This window comes from Mustela erminea, chromosome 16 (assembly GCF_009829155.1).
Source record: "Mustela erminea isolate mMusErm1 chromosome 16, mMusErm1.Pri, whole genome shotgun sequence".
Lineage (NCBI taxonomy): Eukaryota > Metazoa > Chordata > Mammalia > Carnivora > Mustelidae > Mustela > Mustela erminea.
Window position 1 is genome coordinate 9,498,671 of NC_045629.1, and position 20,702 is coordinate 9,519,372.

A 20,702-nucleotide genomic window follows, 5' to 3' on the forward strand; every position below is an offset into this window, starting at 1 on the left:
TTCTATTTTTCCAAAGTGTAGGAAGGTAATACATATCTAAAGAATAAAGTTATTGATGCCTACTAGAACAGGTAAAGCAATTAAACCAGATTTTTACTCTTTCCTGCCTTTTGGCGCTTTTCTTGTTTAATTTCTCTCATTGCTTGTCGAGATGACAAATGTTTTCCAACCAGCCAATTCTAAGACAGGTTGTATTTTCAGTTCCAGATTCTCATTTAGGCTGGAATTTCCTGGGGCAGAATTTAGCTTTGCTTGAGAGATCACATTGAGTCCCTCAATTAGGTTCCTTTCATTCCTTTATTCCCTCCATCGTCTGACTCAAATGTGGGCTTCTTCTCATTAAAATAATAAATAACTCACTAAGCAAGATAGCTTGTTATTTGCCAATTTCTCAGAAAAGTGATAGTAATTAGGATGAATCATAAGAACACCAGAGCAAGACTTCCAGAGCAAGGCAGTCCACACAAACATTTTGTTATTTGTCCAAGTCATCGCTCAGATTCTCTGGGGAAAGCAACCCAGTGTGGGTGCCAAGCAACCCATCCACAGAGCACAGGCTTGGGACAGGCCACTGAAAGCTCGGAGCCCGAGCATCTGAATGGGAGAGAGCCTGCTGGAAACGGGATCGTGTGCACTGTGTGAGATGCTGGGTTGACACACTTCGGATTGGTCCTCTGAGAAAAGCAGGAAGAGATGAGTGACCTCTGTGGTCACTGCTAGCAAGGAAGGTCACTTGCGAGGAGAATTATTTGAGCTCCACTTTGGTATGCAAAAACATAACTGAGATTTTTTTTTCCCCTCTAGGGTTGTATTCCCCATAAAATAAGCCCATTGGGCATTTATCCAGAAGCTGGAGTCCTTAGGTATTTCCTGCCCCAAGCAGAACTGTACTGAGGTCCCCAATTGACCACTGGCAACTCACTTCTCAGTCAACGTATTTGACAAGGGAAGGTATGCGTCACTCAGAGAGCGGGAGCCCTGTTGCCTTCCTCAGGGCAGCCCAGGCAGGGATGTGTGAAGTGGGTCTGCTGAGCTGCCCGCCATGTTTACTCCTCATTTTAGGAAGAGGAACGCAGACCTTCCATCTGAATGTTCATGCGGGAGAAGGAATTCATATTTGTTAGTTCAGCTCACATGCGTCTGAAAACTTTGGTCTGATTTCTGACCTTGTACTCTGGGGAAAGAAATGTATTTGCAAAGTAAATAGAACTCTAGATTTTGTGTTCCGTCCCCACTATGGGCATCGTCAGCGTGCACACAGGTGTGATGGGTGTATGCATGTTTGTGTCGTCGAACGTGATAAGCAGAGGACGCAGAGGCCTCAGTGCTTTACAGAATGTTGGCATTCTGAAAGCTGGCCGTATGCATCTACGTATTTGCGTGTGTGTAAAATAGCATCTGTAGATACGAATATATCAGGAAATAGACACATGCTAGCAGCGCTACCGTGTGGAGTGTGCCAGTAGGGGCCCTCTGAGAGGCTGAGGAGGGTCTGAAATCCACCCCTGATCCAGCTACCCCACCAGCAAAGACAGCTGGGTCACCACCCCCAGAGGACATGGCACCCTCAACCTTGTTGTGGGCCGTGGAGAGTACATCTGCTGGGACCAGATGAGCAATTCCTTTTCTTCTAACACAGCATCCAAACAGCCTCTGAAAAACTTGCAGTGCATGGGCCTGGAAGTCTGCTCCTGGAGCCCCTGACAAGGAGACTGTCCTTTATCTTGGGGAGTAGCGTTTTTAATATGGCCCCTGTGCCTAGAACTTGCACCAGGTAGTGGATGCCTAAAAGTTCACCAGAGTCCATGTGGGGTTACTGGCTCAGGGACACTATCTTAATAATTCCTCTCGGCCCTCCCAGGATGGCAGAACACAACACAACACACACACACACACACACACACACACACACACACACACACACACACAAGGGAGAAATGTCCTCATCGTATATTCCACTGAAGGGGCAAAAAGAGGAACTAGGAAATGTATATTCGCCATGTCTGTGAGCTGAAGGACCTGAGAAATGCAAAGCACACCTAAACGTAAATCAGCTTTAAACCCAGAATCGGAAAACATCACTAACTTTGTCTTCTTATACGAGTGTTCTCGTCTTGGGTAAATGGTGGGGGGGCACTTTTTATTTCAACTTTCCAGTAGCATCACATGCAGACTCTCTCCTACAGAGTTAGGAATGAGCACATGATCATGAGAGACTTGTTTCATTCCTTTGGTAGCCTGAGCAGGGAGTTTACAAGAGTTGAGGTCTTCTCGAGTTTGTACCTCACCAGGCCTGGCCGGGTGAGGCCACTGTGGTCCAGGATGAAGACAATCTCTTCATATGATTCAAAACATAAAGATCAAATCATTCCCAAGTTCTCGAGGTAATGGCCCAGCCCCAGAAGCAAGATACAGAGAGAGTAAGGCCACGGTCCCCTGTCCCTAAGGCGTAGATTGGTAGTAGTTTCCTATCACCTCTCCCTGGGTGATAGGAAACACAGAGGCTCAGCACACACATGTTGAGCTGTTGATGGACTAGGTCTTCAGCCAGGGCATTCCCAGCACCTGTCATCAGGCCCCGAACCTTAGCCGGCTTGCTTCTAGCCCAGGCTCCTTACTGCCATCTGTGCTCACCCTGCTCATTCTGTGGCTTAAGCTGAGTTGTGTGAGCTTCCTTTCGCAGGCATTATGAGGTTGTAGGTAACGTGTTGAGACCAAGAGCTCCTTCCAGTGTAAGTAGAATTTTTTTTCTTTTAGATCTTAAAAGAGAGAGCGAAAAAGAACACGAGCAGGGGAGAGGGAGAAGCAGGCTCCCCACTGAGCACGGAGTCTGATGCAGGGCTTGATGCCAGAACCCAGGGATCATGACCTGAGCCAAAGGCAGATACTTAACCAACTGAACCACCCAGGCGCCCCCACCATGTAGAACTTTGAATCATAAAATAGCTTAAGTTTAAAAGCGTATGATCTAGTGTGGTACTTCTGAAACTTTAATGTGCAGGCACATCACCTAGGAATCTTGTTAAAATTCGGATTCTGAATGAACACATCTGGGTCCAAGTCCAAAATGCCACACTTCTGCCAAGCTCCCACTGGATGTTAAGGCTGCTCCTGGCCTGAAGGCCATACTTCGTATCACAAGGGTCTAGAGCCGTTCTGCACCTGGGTTGTCTGTTGAAATCACCTGGGGAGGCCCCACTCCCATAGTTCAGGTTTAATTGAGTGAGAGTGAGGCCTAGGTGAGCCAAAGTTAAGAAATACTAGCATAGGGGGGCGCCTGGGTGGTTCAGAGGGTTAAGGCCTCTGCCTTCAGCTCAGGTCATGATCTCAGGGTCCTGAGATCGAGCCCCGCATCGGGCTCTCTGCTTAGCAGGGAGCCTGCTTCCCTTCCTCTCTCTCTGCCTGCCTCTCTGCCTACTTATGATCTCTGTCTGTCAAATAAATAAATAAAATCTTTAAAAAAAAAAGAAATACTAGCATAGGATTGAGACTTAACTGCTAAATGCACAGAAGGGAAATTCAGCTGACTTCAAACCACTGCACTAACCTGTGGTGTGACTCTGGGAAAGAAATTTCCTTTCAGTCTCTTCAGAGTTCTGAGGAGAATGAAAGATATAATAGGTAGGTCATCAAAGTCCACCAGCAAGAATAAGTGAGACGTGGATAGTTGGTGCTGTGTCCTGGAGGCTCCGTCCATGCCACCAGCACGCGTCTGTGTGGGTCATTCTGCATCCCTAGAGAAGGGCCCAGCACAGGTTCCTCACGGCTACAGCCAAATGCAGGTGCAGGCCCCGCCTGAGATGGCAGCCAGCTTTGGCTCTTTGGGGTTTCTGCCCCTGTCTATATATAGCTATGTTCCCATAGCTATATATGTGACCTAAGGGCCCAAGGACAGGAATGTGCACGCATTACACCTGCTCTGAGGGATTTACATTCCTGCAGGTAAACAGGAGGAGTGGGTGTCCAGGAAGGCTCCCTGGAGGAAGTGACATCTCCACTGAGGCCTACAGAATGAGTTGGCCTAGCCCAAGGGCCAAGACTGAATGTTCCAAGCAGAGGCAGCTGTGGAACCAGGTTACAGAATACAGGACAGGAGCTGGTCCCCGGGGAGAAGGCGGGAGGGCTGAGCAGGGGCCGGGTCACACGGGGCTGCAGAGCAGTGGTAAGGAGTTCCGACGCTGGGCCCCTGGTAGCTCAATTAAGCGTCTGCCTTTTTTTTTTTTTTTTCAGCATAACAGTATTCATTATTTTTTCACCACTCCCAGTGCTCCATGCAATCCTTGCCCTCTATAATACCCACCACCTGGTACCCCGACCTCCCACCCACCCGTGAATTCAAACCCCTCAGATTGTTTTTCAGAGTCCATAGTCTCTCATGGTTCACCTCCCCTTCCAACTTCCCCCAACTCCCTTCTCTCTAACTCAGGTTGTGATCCCAGGGTCCTGGGACCAAGCCCCAGGTGGGGCTCCCTGCTCTGCTTCTCCCTCTCCAGCTTCCCCTGCTTGTGCTCACTCTCTCTCTCTACAAATAATTAAGTAAAATTGTTTAAAAAAAAAAAAAAAAGTTCAGACTTATCCTGAAGCTAGCTTTAAGCAGAGAGTGACCTGGTCGGACTCGCACAGAGGATTAAAGTATTCTTGCCGAGGGATGCCGTGGCCCAGGGTGAGGGCAGGGACCTGACTCCAGCGTCACTGGTCGGGGTCACACAGCTTGGGTCTTCTGCACTTGACCAGCACTGTTCTAGGGCCGCGTGTGCTACTTTTGCTTGGAAACGCTGTACGTTATTAAATTGTCATTCTGTAGAAACAAAGATCTGACCTCTGTTCTTCCTGATGTACGATTTTCTCGGTTCAAAACGGTGTTCCTTGGGGTCGGTCAGATGCAAGCTGCCGGGCTGAAGGGACACTGAGAGACTGCCCTCCTGTTGGGCTGATTATTTATTACACGCCAGACTTTTGCGGCCGTGAAAATCTCATCTGCCCAATTCCTGCAACCAGTGTGCTGGCAACGTAGTACTCTGGTAGCGCTGAAAACCCAGCGCATTTCCTGAAGAACTTTCTGAGAAGCAGTCTGGTGACAAGGTTGAGGGTTCCGATAGGTGCACGTGAAGACTGACAAGGTCCAAGGGGCGGTCTCTGCCCCGGAGGCAGGCACGACAGCGGTAAGCTCGCGGAACAGCAGGAAAATACAGACAGGGCTCTGATCAGTAGGGGCGGATGGTTTTCCTACGAATCCACCATTGAGGGTGGGCAGAGAGCGAAGAGAAATAAGCCAAGAGGAGTTCAGGGAAGGCCTTGTGGGCGGAAGGTAAATGAAGGGATCGGCCAAGGAGGTGAGGGTCCAGGAGAAGCACAGCCAGGAAGCCGAGCTCCCTAGGAAGCAAAGCAGCAGGGCCTCACTGAAAGGGGGTGTGAACGGAGGGCACCAGTGGGGGAAATCAGGTCCTCCGAGCTGAGACTGCCGGAATTCGAGGTAGAATCCAGATGAATACACTCATTCCTCTGTGACAGAATCCTAATTAGAGCTGCCTTGTCACTGCTCACCAGAGCCGGGGACATCATTCTTGCCTGCCTTCCTTACAGATCTTTATCTTTATGCTCCCTAAACATCGCTTTTTGATTTCCTTAAAAACCCAATTGTCTAGCATGCAATGAAGGAGGAGTTTCACCTCCCCTACTTTATGGTTCTGTTTAAATCTTGGATGCTTTCCTGCTGTCCTGCTCTGTGGTCAGGGTGAATCTGTTCCTTCTGGAACGTGGAGCAGGGAGGGCTCAGAGAACCGGTTCTGCGGGCTGCTGTTGATTCACCGGCCCGCATGGATGCTGCTGACCAAGGACATCCTGTTCTTGATACCCCAGTCACTTAATCATATTTGCATGTCGCCTTCTCCAGCTCTGTTTTCTCATTTGAAACCCTGGGATCATGATACCTGTGTATCTCCATGCAAGAATATAGCAGGGTCTTAAAAAGACCCCCTCAGTTAGAAAATGTCAAGGCATGCAGCTGTGTTAAAAATCACATGGAGATGTGACCCCTATATTGGAGATTTGGGGTGGGGGCAGCTATTTTAAAAAGGACTCAAAATATTAATTGTCATGTACCTACTGTGCTTAAAACTTGGGATGAACAATCCATGAAGGGTTTCAGGAACTCGTACATATTTTGGTTTTCCTTGATGGTCCTCTGTGATAGCCGACCCTAAACTGAACATGAGAGCCTCTTTCTGGTTTCAGATTGCAGAGGGAATGGCATACATCGAGAGGAAGAACTACATTCACCGAGACCTCCGAGCGGCTAACGTTCTGGTCTCTGAGTCGCTCATGTGCAAAATTGCAGATTTTGGCCTTGCCCGAGTGATCGAAGATAATGAGTACACAGCAAGGGAAGGTACGGCGTCCTCACCGTCTTTACCGTCTTTCCATGTTTGGTTACTTAGTTCTGTTTTTGTCTGTTAGGTTTTGTTTTTTACGAAGCAATTACAGTAGTCATCCTTAAAAAGAACTCATTTGGCAAAATGTTCACAATGGACCATAGTTGCTGTTTGTGGGTTTGTTCTCATATCTGTTCTTAGAAATTACTCTCCCGATTAACTCCACATACTGTTTGTAAAGTTTACAGATGTTGTCATTTGTATTTCACTTAAGCAAGGGAAAGCAAAAAGAGGCTTGGCAAGTTCAGAATTCTTTGTTTATATTGTATGTTCAAGCTTTTTACCCAAACAATGAAGTACACTGTTCCTAACTGTAGAGAAGACATTTGCAACAATAATTCTGTATCCTGCATTCTGGCCTTTTCATTGCAAATTAAAACTCGGAAATTATCACATACAGAGAAGTAAATGTAATGCACTCCTTGATTTAACCATGTTCCGTATTCCACACATATTAAAACACACGGAGAGGGCGCCTGGGTGGCTCAGTAGGTTGGGCGTCTGCCTTCGGCTCAGGTCATGGTCCCAGAGTCCTGAGATTGAGTCCCACGTTGGACTCAGCAGGGAGTCTGCTTCTCCCCCTGCTGCTCCCCCTGCCTGTGACCTCTCTCTTGCTCTCTGACAAATAAGTGACTAAAATATAAAGAAATAAGATGGCAGCTTGAGAACATCATTTTGATTTGTTTAGCATCTCTTGTGCCCATGATGTTTCAGGCAGTTCTCCTCCTGCCTCCAGATTGCATTCTCTTAGGTGGGTGACAACTTATTCTCAGCAAAAAGGCAGGTGAAGGAAAACAGTTTGAGGAGGGGGAGTGAAAAATAATAGCGAAAATGTAGTGAGTAGTTGCAGTATGGCCGTCACTATTCTAAGTGCTTTTCTTTCTCTCTTTTTAATTTTAAAGATTTATTTATTTATTTTAGACAGAGGGAGAGAGCACAAAGCAGGGAAGGGCCGAGCGAGAGGGAGAAGGAGAGAGAGAATCTCAAGCACGCTGCCCACTAATTGTGGAACCCAACGTGGGGCTCGATCCCAGGACCCTGAGATCATGCCTTGAGCCAAAATCAGGAGTCAGATGCTTAACTGACTGAGCCACCCAGGCGCCCCTCTAAGTGGTTTTCATATGTTATCTCATTTATGTTTACAATAACCCTATGTAATAAGCCCTATTGTTGTTGCTATTATTATTATCATTCCCACCTTATAAGTGAGGCCACAGAGAGATTCAGCGGCTTCTAAGGTCCGATGGTAAGAGGGAGAGCCAAGAACCAAACCCAGGAGATGTAACCTCAAAGTTCACCAGCTGGAACATAGTCCACTGGCTCTGTTGAATTAGAGAAGCCTGGTGCCTCACAAAAATAACTTAACTATTCTTTTTTTTCTGAAGATTTTATTTATTTACTTGACAGAGAGAGAGAGAGAACACAAGTAGGCAGAGTGAGCGCAGACAGAGGAAGAGGGAGAAGCAGGCTCTCTGCTGAGCAGGAAGCCTGAGGCATGCCACGCATGCAGGTAAACCCACCTAACTCTGGCACCAACCTTAGGGAAGTTCTGTCTCCACGTTTTATAGATGAAGGTGCCGAGAACCCCCAGAGACAGTAGTAAGTGGCCTGCCAGGTTCACATCAAGTTGTGTGACACCACCACCACCACCCGCCCCGCTAGCTAGGGCCACCCTGGAGCCACCCTGTCCCATCCCCCCACCCTGCCCCCTTGCTGCCGCCCAGCATGCAGGGTCAATCCCCAGATCGTGCAACAGTGAGTACCCTACGTGCCGTACCTAGCAGGTCCATGAGGCTGTCTGCTGTCCTTATTGATCTTGTTCAGATTTCCAGTTTGGGTCTAACACCACAAGAAATTCTAAAGCAAAGACCTAATAAAGGCAAGCGTGTTTAAAATCTTTAATAATGGTTGGTGGAAGCCTAACCTTTCCAGCATACAGGGATGGCATTCTGTGCCTGAGTCCCTTCCTTGAGGTGTCCCTGCAAGTTACCCCTGAGCCAGGTTTGTCCCTTAGGCCCAGCTTCCCGTGTGAATCTTGGTGTCGTTACTCTCTCTCTCTCTGTGTGTGTGCAGATCATGATGCTACCCAGTTCCTAAAAGTAGTGCTGTTTGGGCTCAGCAAGTGAAAGCAGGAGATACCTTAACCTGTGAAGTAGTATCTAAATTTCCTATTGGTATGGGCTTACAGAGATGTCCGAAAGAATGTGCGCATCAAGAGATAATTTATATTCCATATAAACATAGTATGGGCTCATTGGAGAACATTTGAACACTGAAGATACATGCTTTAGGAGCTGCTGTTGAGGGACAAATACACAAGCTAAGAACAAATGCCTTTACATTCTGTGCCATATTCTTTTGTTTAAAGTGGGCTCATTATGATGTCTCTGGGAAGATACACAAGAAACTTTGCTTCTCATAGGGGGAATGCCCAAAAGGGAAGTAGGGGAGGGAGGCAACTATTTTCAGTATGGCATTTTTGTGCCATCTCTGTTCTGTGCTATGTGTGTGCACTACCTATTCAAAAGAAATAGTTAAAATTTTCCCCAAAAGAAAGTATGAAACCCACATGCCCATGCCTTTTTTGGTTCGGCTCAGAGGCCCAAGTAAGACATGTCTTCTCCCTTAGGTGCCAAATTCCCCATTAAGTGGACAGCTCCAGAAGCCATCAACTTTGGATGTTTCACGATTAAGTCTGATGTGTGGTCCTTCGGAATTCTCCTGTATGAAATCGTCACCTATGGGAAAATTCCCTACCCAGGTACTGTTTTCTTACCTATTTCCATTCAAGAGGTCTGCAGGAGAAAAAAAGGAAAGTGGCAGGAGGCTTAAAGACATAAACCCATATCCAAAAGCTAAGAGTAATAAGCCCTTTGTTCCAAAAGACCGTCTTGAGTGGAAAGTGTTCTAAAAATGCTTAGACATTTCTCTGCCTTCTTATTTGATTGAGTGCATCTTCCTTTTCCTCCCCTAACGAATGCCACCTCTTAGTGCCCAGATGGTGGCTGGCACCGTCATAGGTGTTGCATATACGAGGCGGGATTTCAAGGTGAGACACGGGTGCTTCTCCAAAGCAGGGCACCTGATGAGGGAGGAAACAGACACAGAAATGAGGATTCCCAGTGCTTTTGGATTAGTTGTGAAACTGAGTTTTATACAAAGTACTTTGGAGCCTCTGCCTCTTTGGGAAATAACAATCTCTGTTAATCAGTGAAAGGTCTTTCCCGTCTGTTACTTAACAAATGTGAGGACGTCCATTCAGTGTCTCTAGATTGTGAAAACAGAAAGCCCTTGGAGCCAGATTGCACCAGCCCTCCCTTTCACTGGGATCTGTGCCTCAGTTTGCAAGGAGGATTTCTCCCAAAGTCTTCTAGTTAATGTTAAGCTTTTTACTAAATTGATGGACATGATGAATTTAAAATTAAATCTTTAATGGCCAACTCATTCTCTCTTTCAAAAAGTATCTGAGGTTGCCGGGCACCTGCAAGGGGTCCCGATGCAGCAGTCCCAGGTGCTGCCTTTGAGAGCTGATATTCTAAAGAGTGGGAGGAGACTGGCAACAGTCAGGCGACAGGCTGTGAGATGGCACAGCGACCTATCGAGTGGGTTAAAGATTAGCGAGGAGGAGGAGGGGGGTTGCTGGTTTTCTGCTGTGATCCTGGCAGCAGCAGGTTTGAGGAGAGAGCCACAGGGCAGTTTGGGGGGCTGAGCATCCCGTAGAGGAAACAGGCACTGTATGGGATCCCGAGGCCCCGTGGCTTGGGTCTCGATGAGAATTTGCTGGATGAATGAATGACGTGGTTAAGCTATTTAACATCTAGATAGATACCATGCTATGGATGACAAAGCCTTGTGGAAAGAGCCTCAGTGTGTCCTTCATGCCCCTGATCACCCTCAGTGCTGTTTGGGAAGGAGCCATAGGGAAGTCGGGAACCAGGGGCCAGCGGGGAGGGGAGAGCCTTTGGGTGGCACCTACACAGCTGGTCAACTGTGCCTTGAAATCCCTCGTGCCAACACTTCATAATCTGACTGCCACTCTGCTCGGGATGCTGAATGAATGGAAACATTACTGGAAAATAGGGAAAACCAGGAAAAAGAAATACTTTCTTGATCAGTCCTGATGAATCTGACATTATATATCTATATCTATAATCTCTATCTATAAAGTAGGGAAAATATTTCTTGATCAGTCCTGATGCCTGATATTATGCATCTGTGTCTATGACCTATATCTGTCTATAATGATTATCTGTTCAGATTACATATATAATCCAATATTGGATCAGATAAGCATTTAACTTCATCAAATGATCTGTGATATTTCTGATGTGCTCCAGAATGACACACAAATGATACCCATGAGGCTCAGAGAAGGAGACTCTTGCCCAGAACTGAAAACCACTAGCTCCTGGCAGAGCTGCTTCTGAACCCCAGGCCCTTATGCCTCCCAAAAACCTTATTCTCATCCACTGTGCTCAATGTCCAGGATTTTAAAATGTTAGGGTAAAAAAAAATGTTTAAAAAAAGAAAAAAGCAATAGAAAAATGGTAAAAAATAAAATAAAATGGGTAAAGAAGATGTGGTCCATATATACAATGGAAGATTATTCAGGCATCAGAAAGGATGAATACCCAACTTTTGCATCAACATGGATGGGACTGGAGGAGATTATGCTGAGTGAAATAAGTCAAGCAGAGAAAGTCAGTTATCATATGGTTTCACTTCCTTGTGGAACATAAGGAATAACATGGAGGACAATTAGGAGAAGGAAGGGAAAAGTGAAGGGAGGGAAATCGGAGGGGGAGGTGAAGCATGAGAGACTGTGGACTCTGAGAAACAAACTGAGGGTTTTGGGGGGCAGGGGGGTGAGTGAGCCTAGTGATGGGTATTAAGAAGGGCACGTATTGCGTGGAGCACTGGGCCTTATAAGTAAACAATGAATCATGGTACACTACATCAAAAACTAATGATGGGGATACCTGGGTGGACCAGTGGGTTAAGCCTCTGCCTTCGGCTCAGGTCATGATCTCAGAGTCCTGGGCTTGAGCCCCACATCGGGCTCTCTGCTCAGCGGGAAACCTGCTTCCCCCTCTCTCTGTCTGCCTGCCTCTCTGCCTACTTGTGATCTCTCTCTCTGTCAAATAAATAAATAAAATCTTAAAAAAAAAAAACTAATGATGTATTGTATGGTGACTAAAATAACGTAAGTAATACAATCTACTAGCTACCCTGGTAGCTTGTCCTTTAAGATACCATCGGGAGCTCTAGATTGGTGATGTATTCTAGTCATGAGAAAAGCCTCTAGCATTAGGAGATGCAAACAGAACTGAACAATCCTACTTACATAAATATCAAAGGATTCGATTCACAGGTACCACAGAAATTGGTGAATGATGCCAGCACAGGCTATGTCCATCAGTTAGAAAGCCACAAGTGGGAGAGACCCCACTGATGATTGAGTTATCTGGGCATATTTTCTTTACCCAGAAGAGTGCTGGATTTGTTAAGTTTGTTTTTTTTTTTTTTAAGTGGTTTAGAAACCATATGCCTAGCTTTGCAAAATAATGGAAATAAGAGAGAGGAGGGGACAAAACAAAGAGGAAATAAGGAAAGCAAATATAAAGTGAACATTCCTTTTTTAAAGGAAATAAAAGACTAAAAGATGAAATATGCCAAGATGTTACTATCCTTGGGCAATAAAATGATAGGTTTTATTAATTTTCTTTTTGATAAGCTTCTGAAGTTTCCAGTTTTAATTTTTTTCTAATTTTTAAAAAATTATGTCTTTATTAAATATTTCAGTTCATCTTTAAGTAATATACATGCTTCAAAAAAATCAGGTAGTATGAAATGACTTTTTTTTTTTTAAAAGATTTTATTTATTTGTCAGAGAGAGAGAGGGAGAGAGAGCGAGCACAGGCAGACAGAATGGCAGGCAGAGACAGAGGGAGAAGCAGGCTCCCCGCCGAGCAAGGAGCCCGATGTGGGACTCAATCCCAGGATGCTGGGATCATGACCTGAGCCGAAGGCAGCCGCTTAACCAACTGAGCCACCCAGGCGTCCCACGAAATGACTTTTGATGAAAAATTGCCTCCCTGGCTTCATGCTCCTCAAAGGCATTTACTTTCAGGAATTTTAGTTATTTGTTTTAACATTTGTTGCTCAGAATTCAAAACATTATACTATTATCTCTTAAGTAAAAAATTTTCCCATTTTACGTATCATTAAGAGTATGATACCATGGTTCTAATTCAAGAGATACAAAGAAATGTATGGTGGAAGTGGTGTGCCTTTTATTCCTCATCTCCAGTCACCTCTCCTCCCCTTGCCCCCACTGGAACCATTATTATCATTGGAACCATTATTATTTATGGCGAATTGAACAAAAATATTCTAGAAATATCCATGGAGGCACAATTAGAGGTATACCAAATACACATGTTGGCTGGTTGCCAAAACTGCTATCTCCAATGGAGAGCAAACTTCTGGGAATAAGAGAGTAAAATACACAATTTTGTCAGTGAAAGTTACCTGTCAAAATCCTAGTAGTCAAATACTAAATATGGGACAGTAGAGGGTAGGAGTGTCATTTCCCATTTGCAGTCCTCTGTGTTGAAAGAGATTAGTCAGACAGGTACATCTAATATCCTGAGCTTCTGTGCACACCAAATGTAATTCAGGAGAAGTCTTTTTCTTAACACATTTTTAAGAAAGAGGCCTGTACCTATCAATCATTATTTTGGCAAATGCCCCAAACCCTTTGTTTTCAACTACTGTTAGTCCATTTCAGTAATTTTCTGTTGAGTTTTAAAATCTTTAGTTTCCCCCCCACCCAGGCTCAAAACTATGAGGAATCCTATTCTTAAGGCTTCTCTTTTTCTCATTGATAAGTGAGCACAGAATGAGTAAAGACAGTTCATCATGGTTGCTGCTGTACTTGACTTCGGAGTTGGTCCTCATGAAAATTTGAGGCATCAAAGTTAGTATTCTACTTCTAATTCATACTAGGGACTTCGCCCAAATAGGACTTTTTCTTGAGAGACTCACGACCTAGATAGAATTAAATTGCTAAGTAGGTATCATTATCAGTTTTGCTTATGTTGTGAATACTAGTACACCAACCTTTCGCCTAGAATTTTAAACAAATTCCTGCCCTGGATCTGGCTTCTTGTGCAGCTGGGCCAAAGCAGATGGCTTCTGAATCCTGTGCTGTGTCTCGGATCCTGTTTCTTCTGTGGAAGAACTCAGCATCTCTCCTTATGACTGAACTTTCACTGGTTGTTGTTATGTTAGGCTGGGTACTTGTTTTGTCCCTTCTATTTGGAAACCTGTAGCCATGAATTCTGGGAAGTTTGAAAATATCCTCTTCTCCATTTTCTGTTCTCTGAGTTCCATGCTGGAAGGTGGAAGCCGCTCTGAGTCTCCTGTCTGCTCTTCTGTTTCTCTCACTCTGCCCTCAGCACTGCTCGAAGGCTTATCTCCTCACCCTTCCTTTGATGTTTTATGGGAATGAGGGTCTGTGGTGGTCCCTGGCATCCTTGTTAGCACCCTCCTGGGTCAGCGTTTCCAGGTCCTGCCTGTGGGGGACGAGCCTGGCTGTCAGCATTCTGGAGGTGCACTAGGGAGGGGGCGTCAGTGTCTTTAGTTGTTGTCATTGTATTTTTTTTATTGTAAAATATACACAGAGTAAAATGTACCATCACTCAGGTGTATCGTTCAGTAGCAGTAAACATACTCACATTGGCACACAACCATCCTCACCCCTAGTTTCCCCAACTTTCTCATAATCACAACCTTAAACTATAGCCATAAATCAATTACTCCCCATTCCTTTACCCTCCAGCCCCTGGTAACTTCTATTTTATTTTTTGTGTCTGTGAATTTGACAACTCTAGGCAGTTCTTCTGAGTGGAATCATACAGTATTTGTCCTTTTGTGTCTGACTTCTGTCCCTGAAGGTGGTGTCCTCAAGGTTCATTCAGGTTGTGGTGTGTGTTAGAAGGGTCTCATTTTTTCCATGTTCTGCCTTTCTCCATCCCACACTTGACTTTTTTCCATCCCCCACTTGACTCCACCTCCACTGGCATTCCTGAGCAGGGGGGCGGGGGGGTTCTTCTCCTGCAGGTTCCCCAGCATTAACCTGGGGCACCTGCCAGGTGGGTTCTGGGTACAGTCTGTCTGCAGCCACCAACCTCTCCCTTCACTCCATGGTGTGGCTCCATGGGGACCCTTCCCAGGGTGGGGTGAAGCATCCTGCCTGTTGATGGGGTTCCTCTCTTGATGGCACTTCAGTTTCATGTTCCTCTTCTTGGCTCAACTGGCTTCTACCTCTGCATGACACCAAAGATGGAGTTTAAGTTTTTGTTTTTTGTTCTCGTTGTTTTAGGATGAATTAAAGGGGGGAAAGGAGGGGAGGCCAAAGATCCTTACCTCACTAGCTTAAAAGCAAGCTATGATAATGTCCATATATGAATTTTCTGAGGAGAATAGAGGGGATCTTTGTGGTTGGGGGGTTGTTTTGCTTTGCTCTTACAGAGAAAAAGGAGGCTTGAAAGTGACAAAATTTTCTGAAGCTTCATGTCTTCTCTGGCTGTTTCTTCCCAGACATGTCCACCATCTTAGTAACACATGTAAATTGGAATCAGAGAACTCAGTCTTCTGTAAATGCTTACTTTGATCACAGGCAGTGCTCAAAACAACATTGAAAAACTCGCCTTTTTGGAAGTACTACCGGGTGGGAGACTATGTCTCATGGCAGCCCCTACTTCTTGCTCTCACACACAAAAAGGCCCCTTGTCTCTAAAGACTTTGTTTCTGGAGCTGCTGGATTCCCATCCAGAGGAGAGTTGCTCACTCTCTATTTCTTTTCTCTTCTCTGCCATACTGCACTTTTCTCCTCCTCCATCACCAACTTCTAGTCTCTGCTAATTCCTATCCACTCCAGATACCACTTCCTGCCCCCCACCCACCTCCCTCTTCTGGGGTATCTCCCCCATTGGGCTGTGAGCCATTTGTGGACAACGCTCAGTCTTAATCGTCTTTGTATCTGTCAGAGCTTAGTGTTAGCCTGTGTCCCAGGGTAAGCGCTCAGGAAATGCTTGTGGAGAGAATGGGGGCTGGAATATGAAACTGCTTGCTTTTCCGATTACCGGCCAGTCGGTGTTTGCTTTCTTTAATCTAGGAACAGAGCAATGACCAAGCATCAGGTTTAATCTTAGGGTTTGGTTGAGGTCCCCCTCCCCTTCTCTTTCTTTCTTCCATAAGACTTGTCACTTAATAGCCTTATTTACTCAGGCATTCAGATTTCTTTCTTATTAGTCCTCTTACCAAGTCAGATTCCCCCAGACAGGTTGGAGCACACCAGGCCTTTATCTGCACCGTGGAGAGTCCTGCAGAGTTGGGAAAACATATGAGAATGAGGAAGGAGAAATCTGCAGTGGGACAAGGTCAGGGTGGGGCTAGAAAAATCATCTCAGCTGGGGGTTCTCCAGGCAGAAAGTGAAAGAGATATTCCAGAAGGTGGCCATCAGGCTGCCGTTTTCTGTCATCTTGAATGTTAGTTCTTCTCCCAGGATCCTAGAGCTTCACCCAGTGCCCATGTAAAAGCATATAGAGGGATTTCACTTGACATTTATCCAAGTGAGCAGGGTTCATGGCAAGAGCCAGAAATATGCTAAAACCACATACTTTCTGGAGACTGGAACCCCAAATGAAGAAAGGGCTGCAAATCAGTCTCTTGGCTTCAAGCAATGAGAATAAATTGAAGTCTTTTCATTAGAACATTCCAGTTACACAAATATCTAAAGATTGTGGTTCGGAAGACTTCAGCAAAATTAATTCACCATGTAAACAACTTTCAAGAGATCTCCGCATTTATCAAGTGTGCTTGGAACTTTCCATTTCAAAAAAGAAGGACTCTTCCAAGACAGAAGTGATCAGGTCTTCTTTCAAGGTTTTAATCTAGGCAGGGCCTTCAGTCACTGTTCTTAGAAAAAGAGAGCTTAGTTAAGGGCAGAGGAGTTCAAAGGTCACTGATCATGCCCCATGGTTAAGAAATAAACAGAAACCCACTCCACAAATAGAATAAAAGTTTCACAAAATCTCACTAACTCTCACTATGTACGGTGCATTCTGGTCTTTGCTATTTCATTTTGTTTTGATTTATTTTTAAGAATACTTGTAGCTGCCTAAAAAATCAATTTGTTGATCTCAAATGGGTAGTGACCCACAATTTGAGAAACACAGATTAGAGGATAAATTCAAAAGAAGGCTCTGTTTCAAATCTAGTAAAATAGCTCTCTTTTAGAATCTTCCCAGTGACCACCAGTGGTAAAAATCTATGGCTGTGGAATGGAAATTGATTGTGATAAATGGAATTCTCCATGTGCCAGGCATCAGACATATTCTGCCTGAAAATACGCTGCATGTAATACCTTTTTCCCTACAGAACGAGGTATCCACAAAACACACAAAACATGTAGATGTGGATAGGTCCTGCTGAACCACTAAATGAGCATATTCCTCTGTCCCATTTTTTTTTTTTTAAGATTTTATTTATTTATTTGTCAGAGAGAGAGCGAGCGAGAGCGAGCACAGGCAGACAGAGTGGAAGGCAGAGGCAGAGGGAGAAGCAGGCTCCCTGCCGAGCAAGGAGCCCGATGTGGGACTCGATCCCAGGACGCTGGGATCATGACCTGAGCCGAAGGCAGCTGCTTAACCAACTGAGCCACCCAGGCGTCCCTCCTCTGTCCCATTTTAATCATGGAGGAAAATGATCTTTTTTTCCCTTAAACCTGTTCTTGATATCAAAGGTGGACATTTCAGCTTCTAAACTACCCTGAATCATTTGACCATATTAAAAGCTGCCCTTCATTACCAGTCCTCTTGTAGAGCTCAGTAAGAATAATGAACACCCCACTTCCCTCACTGGGTGCTGAGAACATGCATATCCAAAATCAGTGTGAGCTCTGACTCTGGCCTGTATTGAAGACTTTGTAGGGGACAATTTAATGATTGGGACATAATCCATTGGACTAGCTGATTTAAAGATTTTGACTTCTTCTAGTAAACTTACAGGGAGAAGCTGATTTAAAAATATATATATATTGGTATGAGATAACATATATGAAGATGATTTTTTGGTATATGTATTGCAGGTAGAAGCTGGAAACAATACTACAAAAGGAATTGAGACTGAGGATTAGGATTGGGTTTGAGTAGTTCATTTAAGAGTCAGTCAAGTCCATTATGCCTCTGCCATTACAAACTTGCTCTGTCTTCTACTTCCCATTTGGCCTCTTCTCACTCAGACAAACAATACTGTCTTGATCCCCTTCATACTAAAATTTACATTATTTAGTTGCTCACAGATGTCTCCTTAGCCTCCCTATCCATTTGTGAGGGCTGTCATAACAAAATACCACAGACTGAAAAGTTCAAATTAATTTTCTCAGTTTTGGAGGCCAGACATCTGCAACAAGGTGTTGGCAAGTTTGGCTTTTCCTGAGGCTCCTTGTTGGCCTATAGATGGCCACCTTCTGTCTGTGTCTTCACACGGGCATTTCCTTGGTGCCCACACAATGCCTACACATCCCAGGTCTCTGTGTCCTAATCTCTTCTTCTGTGGGCATCCGTCAGATTGGGTTAAGGTTCACCCTCAAGGCCTCATTTTAACTTGATTACCTCTTTAAAAACCCTATCTCTACAGGCAGTCATGCTCCAAGGCTGAGGACTGAGGAGTTCACGGTTCCAAGGACTCCCAACATATGAATTTATGGGGGGCGGGGCACAATTCAGCCCATAACCACCTCTAAAGCTTGCTTCAAGAATGGATGCCAGATGGGGTGTCTGGGTGGCTCAGTTGGTTAAGCGTCTGCTGTCAGCTTTGGCCCTGATCTCAGGGTCCTGGGATTGAGTCCCTCATCAGGGAGTCTGCTTCTCCTTCTGTGCTCACTCTCACTCTCTCTCAAATAAGTAAAATTAAAAAAAAAAAAAAAATGAATTCGGGATGTGAGGATCAGAAAGCCCACTGCAGCACTCTGACCCTGGGTCAGATTTCTCAATGGTACATTTCTTTTGCTTTAGGGAGAACTAATGCCGATGTGATGACCGCCCTGTCCCAGGGCTACAGGATGCCCCGCATGGAGAACTGCCCAGACGAGCTCTATGACATCATGAAAATGTGCTGGAAGGAAAAGGCAGAAGAGAGGCCAACATTCGATTACTTGCAGAGCGTCCTGGATGATTTCTACACCGCCACGGAAGGGCAGTATCAGCAGCAGCCTTAAAGCACAGGAAGACTCAAGGCCGTTCACTGGGACAGCTGCCTCTTACAAAAAGAAAACAGGACAATCCCTGTTTGCGCTAGGATCTCACGCACTAGGACCATCCACCGTCCCTGCTTCCTGAAAGTGAGGCTAGGTTACTCAGGAAGGACACTCTCCACATGGAAGAAAAGTATTCTCGTTCTCATTGGCTGATGCCCACTGATTGCCACTTGGACCCGTCCCAGCTGGCAATCTTGGTTTTCTCAACCAACATCTGCAGACAGCCTTCTGAGAAGAAAACACTTGTTCTGTCCAAAATGCACCCACTCTGGCCTCTTGTTTACAGCTCCATATGTGACTCCAAGGTTCAGAGGCCATTGTAGTGAATCTCAAATAGTAACAGACTTAAACTCATTTATAAAAGTAAAATAACCAGATGCAAATCATGACCCTTCTTTGCATTTTCTCTATGCTTTGGCTTATCTGTTAAAAAAAAATTACTAATCCAATCTGTTACATTTTGCAGGTGAAGTCCGAACCTTAAAATGGTCTCTCCGAGATTTCGGTGAGATCCCCTTCCCCTGAAATCTGAGACTGTTAAACATTTTCCTTCGTGGAGACTGCTCAGGACCCCCCACACATGAAGCAGAACAGCCACAATGCTCTTTCTGGTCTGTCCCTGTAGAAATGTCCCTTGTGAGCATGCAGAGCTGCTGTGTGTCCCAGCGTGGACCCTGTCGACCGCCAGGGCTGGCCCAGATCTCTCAGGACAGGGACCAGGGCCTCGGGAATGGCTCTACCCTAAGAAGGAATATCTTTAACAGTCCACCTTTTCAATTCCACAATTTCTTATATAGACACTTTCTTGACAGTTTACTTTGGGAGAGTAATAAGATTCTAATCTCTGCAGGGCCTCTTGGGTCCTTAAAAATGTAAGAATTTTCTTTATTGCTTCCAATGATTTGAACGTTATTTTAATGATGAAATGTTAATTTTAGTTGTACTTGAGAAAAGTAAAAATGCGATCTTTGGGTCTATTTTTGTGATTCAGCAATCTTTTCTAAATTGTGTAAGGCATGTGAGAGATTATTTATACAAAGATATGAAAGCAGAATAAGTGACTAATGAGGCTGGAAAGAGCCCCCCGTAACACAGGATACGAGAGGTTCTGTTTACTAAAGTTTTCTACTGTAAGTTTTGAATAGAAAATGCTATGTCACCTCATGTTTCACTTACGCTCTTGTGTATATGCCTAATATTTCTATTTTTTTGATTTTATTTTAATACACCTGGCCCAATAACATCTTGAGCTTTTTCCTTGTGTTTAACATTTTCAGTTATTATCATCATAAAAATGAGTATCATTTGGGGGGAAATGGAAGGGGATTCCATATAGTTACACTGTTTAAAGAACTTGTATAAGTTCTACCTCCATCCTTTGATCAAAAAAAAAAAAAAAGAAAAGAAGTGAAAACCAGGAGTTGATAGTCTGAATATCCCTTAATAGAGCCAAATAGGATTTGTTTTCAAATAGGCTTAGCAGGCGTCATTAGGATTTCATTTTATGTGTGTTGCCTAGCTGTGGGTACCTAGAGGAAGGGATAAAATATTCTACTATTCCCTAAATTTTCACCTATTTTCCTGTGCATTTTTTAAAATGCCCTTCCTTAAAATATTCTGAAGTTCTTGATTCACAAATGCCACCTCACGAAGATGGAATATTATCACCATATGATGTCTGCACAGCTGCTAACTTGATTCACAATGGTCAGTCTTCTGCACACACTCACCTGCCCACATTTCATTTCAGAATCACGCATATGACCCAGCATGTTATGTGGAGAGAGAGTGTAAAGAGTCCCTAAGGCAAAAAGAAATCTCTAGAAAATTAGTAAGTTTATCTTCACCTTGTTTTTCTTCTCTGAATTCTGCTTTCTTTTGCCATTTTAATTCAGCTTTTCCTCTCAAGTCTATGAGCCTTTCCTCCGTCACCTTGGGCCTCGTC

The 20,702-nt window shown here is 44.7% G+C and overlaps 1 protein-coding gene across 6 annotated transcripts in view; it reads left to right on the plus strand.

Moving 5' to 3' along the window:
* The window catches only part of LYN (LYN proto-oncogene, Src family tyrosine kinase), a 119,113-nt gene extending 98,949 nt beyond the window's left edge, over positions 1 to 20,164 (plus strand). For 5 of the 6 annotated variants that reach the window (XM_032316655.1, XM_032316659.1, XM_032316656.1 and 2 more), the window contains exons 11-13: positions 6,235 to 6,388; positions 9,061 to 9,192; positions 18,516 to 20,164. In XM_032316655.1, the coding sequence (XP_032172546.1) occupies positions 6,235 to 6,388; positions 9,061 to 9,192; positions 18,516 to 18,718 (489 nt within the window). In that variant the 3' untranslated portion in view covers positions 18,719 to 20,164. Of the gene's footprint in view, positions 1 to 6,234; positions 6,389 to 7,840; positions 9,040 to 9,060; positions 9,193 to 18,515 lie in introns of those variants that run through there. The other variant, XM_032316661.1, reaches the window with a different exon arrangement.
* The last annotated feature ends 538 nt before the right edge of the window (positions 20,165 to 20,702 follow it).